Genomic DNA, 10,012 nt, shown 5'->3' with positions numbered 1-10,012 from the left:
ATTATCTAAATTCGCAAGTGAAATAACCTAAATTTGCAAAATGCTTAACCCATTGAACAAGTATGGGAGGGATGGAGATAGGTACACACAGAGGAGTCGCCAAATTCACTATCAGTCACCGTTTGAACCACTTAAGAATAAGCTAAAGACGATAAGGACAACAGACCATGACATGGAGATGAGTTAGTATTTGAACCCTTTCATCCTCATATACATAAATACAGGCTGTAACAACAAAACAGATCCTGAATGTTTAAGTCAACACCGTGTGAAGGGCTTTACATAAAAGGCAGAAAAAGTAACAAGAAAACATTCATAAAAAAGGCACAGCTCCAAGTTGATTACTTAAAATTTCTTTATGAAAAGACACGAAAATTACAAAAACAGAAAAGAATATGTAGGATATAACTATTACATACAACCCTATTATCTGGAGTAGGGTATGAACTACGACCTCCATGGCTACTTCAAGTGTGTATTTCCTATACATTTTAAGCACTAAATTTACGGGAGCATCATGCTCTTACTATCTATTATCTGCTTTCCTATCATTCAGCTTATTTTTCATCACTCAAAAGGTAAACTATTTGTTTGGTGTATTCATGTTTTCTTATCTTTGTATTTACCAAAAACTTACAGAACAAAGCGTTTATGTCGTAGTAAAAATAACTATGTACTCCTTTGATGTTTGTATTATAGGATTTTGGGTTGCAACAGATACAGAAAGTGGTGGGTTTACAGCTGTTTATAGCTAGTTTGGTGGTTCTTGCTCTCAATTCATCATATAGCTCTTCACAACCTTTGCCCTCAAGGTAATTACTCTGTCTCTCTACTCAGTGATGTTTTTCTATTTGAATCAGCAATATAGGGGTTTAGTTACTTTATTCATCAGGGTGTGACTTGAAGCTAGCATAATGGCAGGCTATTCAACTCTGTCCACTCATAACATTGCTTTTCCTGTTTTCCCTAATCCTAAGATGTCAAGAACCCAATTTTTTATGATAAAGAATTTTATAAATTTCAACTGAAATAAAACAACATAGATAATAGAAATGTAAACTGTACAAGAATGCTGACAGATTAGAGAAAATTGGTGATTGTTATGCTGTCATTAATGTTTAAAATTATAATTTTAAATATGGTTATAATGTATAAGACATATTCAGTGACTTGTTTCCCTTGTTTCATTTCTTGGTCAGCCTAGCTGAAATTGAACTGCCATATTTTACAACTGAGATAACATCACCATCAAGTCCTTTTTCTCTTTCTCTTGCAAAGCATTTGCAATCAATTGGTGCTAAAATGTATGGGGCTTTCTAGTGTTCACACTACCTAGAACAAAAACAGGTAACTTTGCACTCTGTAACTTTTGTTTTAGAAGCTAATTTGAACCATGAGGTTAATACAATTGAATTGGTAACTGTATTCACATTGATCATCTCTTGTGCGTTTTGTTTTCAAAAAATGAATTACTTGCTACATTATGGTATTTGCATGGTGACACTGAATGCAGATGTTTGGAAGTGAGACGGCAAAACTGTTGAATTATGTTGAATGCTTCCCTGATGGTTATAAGAAAGGAACCAAAATTTTAAAGGCATGAGCAGATGCTGGAATTGAAGGTTTCCCAACATGGGTGATAAATGGGCAGGTGAGAAAGCGTTAAAATTCATATATTGGATTTTACTGATCACTCAATTTGGAGAAGATGAAATTGCCATTGGAGTTTCTGCCCTCCCGACATTTTATTTTCTCGCCCTTTGAAATTCATCCATTTCTCATCAAAGATGGGTGTTTCTTGCAGATTTTGAGTGGTGAACAAGAGTTGTCAGATCTTGTACAAGCATCTGATTTTGATGTAAAATGAATCTAGTCTGTCCATATAGGATGATTCTGTTCAAATTGTGTTGTTTCACATATGTATAGATTGAATAGTATTCTTGTGACTTACGTAGTAATCATATTCGAACTGCAATATTTATACATCTTCTGAGTTTTTTTTTTTGCTTTCCCTAAAAAGATGAGGCAGCTTTACAATAATCAGATTCAAATTGCAATACTTTTACATCTTCTGAGTTTTTTATGCAATCTTTATTTTTGTTTCTTACCTGTAAAAAGATAAACTCTTCATTGCAAGCATAAATAGAAAACCAACTAAGCAACCCATTAAAACAGCAATTGAAGATCTACCAAAACCATCAAGTGAACCAAAATTGAAATCCTAAAACCAAAGGACTAATGAGGAAGCAAACCATATTCCCAGCTATGGCTCCCAAAGCCTCAAGGAGAACATTCAATTGCTTCTCCAACCTCCTCAATGGAGATTTTTCGAAAGAAACCTTGGTGAGCAACGTCAAAAACTTAAAAACACCCATAAATCCTAGTAGAATTGAAACAAAACCCCCATTTGCTAAAGACCCAGATTCTTCCGATCCACCATTCAAGTATTTCTAAAGTAGCAAAGAAGAAATAACCACAAGCGAGAAGGTAACCTTGTATTAGATCTAAAATAAAGGACATCCAGGTCTTTTAAAATTTTTTTAAATGTGTAATGGATATTAAAGGACAAAACAAAAAAAGTTCACTGATGCAAAGGTATATATCGTTATGACCCTTCTAAAGAGGGCATTGGGCCAAATTCCCCTACAATAAATGTGCTTGAGTCTTTTACGGATCTCAGCCCAACCTAAATTGGCAATGAGCATACTGAACTCGGCCCAACCTAAACTTGCAATAAGATTACTGGATCAAATATTTGGGTGTTGACCTTAATTTCTTTGTTTCCTAGTGTTGACGTTAATTTCTAATTGTAAAACTAAATGATGAACATTCCTTTATTCTAAATATCATAATCTTTCTTAAATGGGTTGGTGATTAACATTCACATGTGCTTTCTGACACGCATTTTTGCTATGTGGAATAAATTTGGGTATGAAAAATTATTCATAGGATTAACTATCTCTATATTTGATTAATTTTTACTTTTAATTAATTTTTGCCAAATTTAATATCTTAAAATTAAAGACTAAACATTAAATTTAACTTAATATAACAACCAAACGTAACAACAACTTTTTATTTATTTATTTAATTCCCATTAATAAGTATTCCTACACTGTATAGAAAACGTGTTAGGATATTATTTCATCTTTCATGCATGCTCTGTATACGACCTTGGTAGTGTTCATGCCAGCCTCATGTAAAACACTGCAACAATGATCTCTTTCTATACCCTGGAAACACACATAAACCACAAAATAAATAAATAAATAAATAAATAAAAATAATAAAAATAAAAATTGAAGAACGAAACAAATTGATAAAATAATTCCAGATGCTTTCGAGAATATACATGAATAATGCAACACCTCCATATGTTTGGCTGCAGGCGATGAAAAGACCTGAATTTGGGTAATGGGATCAGCAGAAAAATTCCCACTCGAAGAACAAGCAGCTAAACCCCGTGGAGATGCTCGAACATAAGTCGTTACTGTCTGGTTTCCTTCACTTTTCTCGATGGAATCAAAGTAAAAAACATGAGGGGCTTCACAACATGGATTACCGGGAGGCCAAGGCCTGGTGTTGAACATGTAAAGTGGTGGCCTTTCTTTCCTCCAAGGTCTAAATGTCTCGATTGGTTTGCGTAAATAACTTCGAGGGAATATATTTTCATAGATATGAACAGAATATCCCCATGAGACGGAGAACGACCAGTTGCTTGGTCTATGATAGCATATGGTCTGTTGGAGTAGACGTGAATGGTCTACTTTTGATGCTTTCATGAGGTGGTTAATGGATTCTGAGCGGTTCATGAAGGGGAAGATTGGGTCTATGGTGTCAAGGTGGTGAAGGGACAATAAAGGAATTTGTGGATGAGCTGATAATAGCCCTGATATATCTCCGACAAGATCAATCTGGCAAGTACAAAAACATATATGGATCAAGAATATAAGCAGAAATTTTCTTATTTTGATAATAAGCCACTTATATAATATGATAAAATTTTGATCCTAAACTTTGATTATTGTGCAGGATATCCGTTTGCTGAACATAACTAGATTGGAGTGGAGTCTACTAATTTATGTATAATCTAATTAGATTGAACAAGATTTAAAACAATCTAATCCGATCCAATTTTATCCAATATAATAATCCTGGACTAATTTTTGTTGAGGATTTTGGATAAAAGATAATATATATATATATATATATATATGTATGCATGTATGTATGAAAAGGAGACACATAAAATATATACCTGGTGAAACCCCTTTTGGTGTGTCAGAGAAACTACTAGATCAGATAAACAGGAGTAAAGCATGAAATCACTGACCCACAAATGGGTATACCTTTGAATACACTTATCGAAAACCTTTGCCAATGCTGCAGCTAGTGGATAACTCAAAGCATAACCAGCTCCACCAAATGCCATATCAAATGAGAAATCAAAGTTGGATTTGATACACTCGGAATTAGCGCCGATATACATGTACTTACTGTGGTCATACTTTGCTAAAACCTCAACCAAGTTGTCAACAAAAACGATTGTATCATCATCTGCCATTACATACCATCTCACATCTTCATCACCTTGCTTGAATGTCTCCATAACTGTACGTACAATTCGTACTTGATCGGGCCTTACGATGTTCTTGTATAAACTTCGTTTTATGAAGTTCTCGTTAACACGAAAAGGAGGGTAGGATGAAGACCAGGGAAGGAAATCCATGGTGGGATCTCTATCTAGAAAGAGATAACCCCTGGTAACATTTGGTCTCCACCATGATTTGACATATGAGTTTTTGTGCTTCCATGTGTTCATGGAACCAACAATACCATAGACAATGTGACTTATATTGGTAGGAGTGTTGGTAATGGGAACTGAAGCTTGCCAGTTCTGTGTAAAGTTCGCCAAGAGATTGAATTGGTGAAAGTGAGTGTTTTTTTTCAAAGAGATGTAAAACATTAAGAGAACAAGTCCTAAAAAAATAGCCAGAGACTTGAACAGAGTTGCAAGAGGTATTGGAGAATAAGACATTTTTGAAAGAAGTAAAAAAGAAAGAAATTGAACCAAACCCACTGTTCCAATTGAATTCTTTCTATTGAAGTTCAAGGGCTTTTAAATGGGTTTTTCTCTTTGAAGCGCATGACTCTTGTGGATCGACAATTGAAGCAATTTTCCTTAAAAATAAGATTGTTTAGTTGTACGTTTTTGTAGTACTTTTGCTGGTTGGCTCCACACCTAATAAGTTTGGCAAAGGTCGAAAATGTCGTAGGAAGAAAATCTTTAATTCTTTCATTACTCTTTCACATGGAAAAGAAAAATAAATTTAACTAATCTATTAACAGTTGAACCAACCTTAATTTAGAATTCTTAATTATTACCCACTAATGTAAAATATAACTCTCAAACTATGTTGAGGAAAAACAAAAAAAGTCTCAAACCTCTTTATCAACTCTATAGTCTTATATTATATTTATATAGATTGTATAATTCTTCAAAAAAAAATAATGATAATTTTTTCTCTCGTCCTTATAATTATTTTTTTCTACCTCATATTCTTATTCTTCATTTGTTTTTTTTTTTTTTCCCTTTAGTTTGCAATATCGTTTATTCAAAATAAGTTACATTATCAACAAGTATTTTTGGTGCATGATGTTATAACACAAAACTATTTATTAAAAACTAGAAGGTAACTTTTTATCTTGTTTTTATTTTTTTTATTTTCTTAATGATAATGTGCTTGGTCCTTACTAATATTAAAAAAAATTACTAGAAATGTAATTTTTTTTTTTTTTTAAATATGATAGTAAGAGGTAAGAGATTTGAAAACAACTGGAAAAAAAACATAGAAGAAATTTGAACCATATAGTATATCCTTGTAGAGATAATTTTAAATATGCATATATTATATTATACTTGAAGGTGATTATGATTGTTGAGGTTATTGCATATAATATAACAAAATTCTTTTAGATTATATTTTGTTTTATTTTATTTTTATACTGCATAAAATCCTGGTTCTTCCCTTGATTCTTGTTAAAGTTTGATAATACATGCGGAAATGCATGGTGCTTAAGCATATTTCTGTTTTTTTTTTTTTTTTTTTTTTTTTAAATTATAATATTTTAAACTTGTTGTAATTTAAAACCAAGTTCTGTAAGAGAATGTGAAAAGGGCTCTATTATGCATATATCGTGAGGCCTAGCGAGCCAAGTACATTCATTGGCAAAAGGTGGGCAACTTTTTTCTTTCAGAAGGGGTAGTTACCACTCAGTCTCACGCTTTAAGTAGGCTTAGATAGGTAGGCCTTAGTCCTAGCCGCACCTTCCTTCCGAGGATTAGATAATCTGTAACGTATATAATTAATTTTCATAGCAAGAACCTGCTTAAAACAATTAATTAGAGAGAGAAGAAGTAGAACAGAGTTACAGCATGTCATGGTTTTTTATAATTTTACTTCACATGGAAAACACGCAAAGATCTATATGAGAAGAAAAATCTGTATAAACATGTTGTATGAGCTATATGCTTCACGTGTCTTATAATTTTATATGCTTCTTTTCATAATTGAGGATTTGGCCTCTACTCATCTATATACTTCTACTCCTGTGTGCAGAGTAGAAAAAAAACTATAACAAGCTTTCCTCTAGCGTGCAGAGGGAATAGATGAAACATAACCATAATATAGAGTTTTTATATTAACAATTTGGACAACCAATGTGTTTACTAATATAGTTTTACCTCTACAATTTTCAAATAACTTGGTCATTGCTAAATTCTTCCATAACTGCCTTAACGATGCATACCAGCTTAGTTTCTTCCTGTTGACTGATGGACTGATAAACTTGTCTAATCTTTTGCCAATTTTTTCTAAGATATATATGGGAACGAATATGATCCTTATCAACATGTTATCATATCTTGAATTTTTGTTCATACAGTGTAATGGGACCAATCTTTTTGCATTTGGAGCTGCTTCATCGCTGGTTAGTTTTCATTGTTAGATTTATGTTCCAGAAGCAATCTAAACCATTGATCAAAAGCCTTAATTAATAATGGATCGTAGGATTCCCAAACTACCTCATTAAATGATAGAGGCCATTTAACTGATTATTAAGATACAAAAAAGAACCCATTAACTGGGCCCAAGATGTTATAAAACCCTAGAATGATTAGGATTAGCGGTGTATAAATACACTGCTTACTAGCCTCCAAAAATACATTTTTACGTATTATTTTCTTAAGATTGAGAATTTCAGTAGAGAATCAAAAACATCTTTAGAGAAAAACAGAAACTGTGAGTTTCAGAGTGTTTTTCAGATTCACCTTCTTGAGTGTTTTTCAGATTAACCTTCTTGTTTCTTTTGTGATCAGGTGCGTCCACACTCAGAGATGTCACTAGAGAATAGTTTGAAAGGTCTTGTGCATAAAGGTTAGTAAAATAATGGATAATGACATTATTTATCACATACTTTATTCAGTCTCGATCAGGCTTCCACTGTGTATATGATACCAGCAATTGGTATCAGAGCCGTGATTAAATCGGAGTGTGATAAATCGAATCTATTTTTTTTACAGTTTTATTGTATATGTGATATATATTAGATATATGACACCTAGGATTTTATTATTCATGTTATTTATAATTTTTTTTTTTTTTTGTATTATGAATGGATGATTTGGTTTTGGCCTTAATCCATGATAGATTTTTGCTTGTATTTTTTTTGGGATGTAAAAAGGACGCTAATCATAAGATTAGGGTTTCCTCCTTGATTGATTTACTTATTTATTTTTCCTACAATTTTTATTTGAATTTTTATATGTAAATTCGGATTCATTGGAAAAAATATGTAAAAGTACCCGGAAAAAACTGTATACACGTTAATGTTAGTCATTTTTCGTGCGGATTGGAGCTGCGCCTTGACAAACCAACACCATAAGAAGTTGAAGGAAACGAAGGAGGATTAGTGGAAGGAGAATGGTCACCGGAAACACTGTCATGAGCCTCCACATGCCACTAAAGTGGCTGAGAGTGGGATTCACGTGCCTGAATTAATCAGGAGTGTGGAGGCTTGTGCATAGTCAAAATTTGATGAGTGTTGGTGGACTGATTCCTCCTCTGGGTATATACCTCCCTGTAAAATTTCATGGTGATCCGAGTTTTATGTGGCGGCTGGAGGCGGTTTCGATGCTCGAGATCAATAGGGGACATGTTAGGGTTTTGTGTTTTTTGGGCTAAAAAACCCCCTAGAAACCAATTCTAACTTGGCCCACACCTCATAGACTTGCAAGACATGAAGAAAAGAAGAAGTAGGGGCTAGATAGCAAGTTGGGCTTCTTGGCACTTTTGGGCTTGTAATTTTCTTTTCTAGAAAACCATGGATTAGGACCTCTTAATTATTCTATGTTTATAATTGTTTAAATTATATGGATATAACATGTGATATGTGCTTAACATGCCTTTTAGAATAGGTGGTGCTATATAATTGCATCATTTGATATATATAGGTGCATAATAATATTTGTTTTATCTAGATAATATTATTATGGAAAATCCTAATTAATTAATCTAAAATATTGAATGGGTGAAGATTAAAAATTAATTTAAAACCTGCGGGCTCCATTAAGGGCCCAATAATAAAATGGTTATGTGATGTCCCAATGGATAAGCATGACAGGATTTTATTAGATTGAATGTAAAATAATTTCAAAATTTTAATAAGGTTGTATGGTCCAACGTCGACAATGCTTAGATATTAAAGATAATTTTGAAATTAAAATTAATGATTATTACATTCAATTTTAGTGACATTAATAATCCTCCCAACGAGGCTCTGTTAGTGTTATTAAAAGCCCAAAGATTATTGAAACAATGGTTAATTTCTAAAATTAATTTGAATGATATGTGTTTGTGTTATCTGAGAAGACTCTGTCTAAGGAGGTAAGTTTTTAAGGAGTCTTTGACCCACCTCACCTTTCTTGGGAGCTGACTTGGTAGGACATTATACATATTGGGTTCAATAGTTTTAATTTTTTAAATCAATTTTGAGTGGTATGTGTTGGTGTTATTTAAGAATGCTCTGTCTAAGGAGGTAGGTTTTTAAGGAGTCTGAGACCCACCTCACATTTCCTGGGAACTAACTTAGTAGAAAATTAAAACATACCATATTCAAAGTTTAATTTATTATAAATGTCTTGCCCAACATAAGTATTTGTAATGGAAATTAAATTATTGTTGCAATAAACATTAATAATAAGTAGTTTAAGGGATCTACATATTTGTATGTTTGTTGTGTTGATTACGTGTTAATATGTGTGCATTTTAATTTTCAGAAAATGGCATCCTTTAATCCTCTAGCTACAATTTTGAATCAAAAACCATTGAATGGAAATAACTACGACCTATGGAAAACCAATTTCTACATTGTCCTTGATTTTGAAAGAATAAAATTCATTACAACAACTCCGAAACCCCAAGAGTCCACTGTTAATGCTTCAGAGGAAACTAAAAAGTAATTTGCAGATTGGCAATGGGCGAATACAACAGCTCGTTGTTATATTCTTGTCAGCGTTACAGAACATTTGCAGAAGCAACTTGATAGTCTGGAGTGTGTATCAGAAATAATTCAAACTCTAGATAAGATATTTGCTAAAAGTAGCTATACTGCTAGACAAGAAGCTATAGAGGCACTAATGAACACTTGTATGACTGGAGGAAGTGTGCGGGACCATTGTCTAAAGATGATGGCACATAACAGTACTGCGGAAATGATGGGGGCTAAGCTGGAACAAGAGATGAAGATAGACATGATCTTGGAATCTCTATCGGATAGCTTTAGTCAGTTCAAAATGAACTATAATATGAACAACCTGAAGCTTACTCCTGTTGAACTGATGCACGAGCTTGAGAGTGCTGAAAGATCTCTCGGGAAGCAAGGAAGTGCTTATCATGCTGAAAGTTCCTCAAAACCTAAAGGAAAACCTAAAAGTGGAAAGAAGAACAAGAAG

The 10,012-nt window shown here is 33.2% G+C and overlaps 1 protein-coding gene and 1 pseudogene across 1 annotated transcript; one reads left to right on the top strand and one right to left on the bottom strand.

Annotated features, from left to right (window-relative positions):
* The first annotated feature begins 452 nt into the window (after positions 1-452).
* Positions 453-1,867, top strand: LOC112490683 (thiol-disulfide oxidoreductase LTO1-like; annotated as a pseudogene).
* Positions 1,868-3,098: 1,231 nt separating this feature from the next.
* LOC107412446 (uncharacterized) lies at positions 3,099-5,140 on the bottom strand. Its single transcript, XM_016020223.4, has 3 exons — positions 4,259-5,140; positions 3,353-3,914; positions 3,099-3,233 (listed from the first exon to the last, which is right to left on the bottom strand). Exons 1-3 carry the CDS (start codon positions 5,036-5,038, stop codon positions 3,196-3,198), a joined length of 1,380 nt encoding a protein of 459 aa, XP_015875709.3. The 5' UTR covers positions 5,039-5,140; the 3' UTR covers positions 3,099-3,195.
* Positions 5,141-10,012: the final 4,872 nt, after the last annotated feature.

This window comes from Ziziphus jujuba, chromosome 10 (assembly GCF_031755915.1).
Source record: "Ziziphus jujuba cultivar Dongzao chromosome 10, ASM3175591v1".
Classification (NCBI taxonomy): domain Eukaryota; kingdom Viridiplantae; phylum Streptophyta; class Magnoliopsida; order Rosales; family Rhamnaceae; genus Ziziphus; species Ziziphus jujuba.
Note: the sequence above shows the minus strand (reverse complement) of the source record. Positions and strands in the feature narration are given on the sequence as shown.

Coding starts and splice junctions, on each gene's coding strand:
- LOC107412446 (XM_016020223.4), bottom strand. CDS start 5,038: ATGTCTTATTCTCCAATACCTCTTGCAACTCTGTTCAAGTCTCTGGCT. Junction 3,915..4,258: donor ACCAAAAGGGGTTTCACCAG/GTATATATTTTA, acceptor TGTACTTGCCAG/ATTGATCTTGTCGGAGATAT. Junction 3,234..3,352: donor GGAGGTGTTGCATTATTCAT/GTATATTCTCGA, acceptor GTGTGTTTCCAG/GGTATAGAAAGAGATCATTG.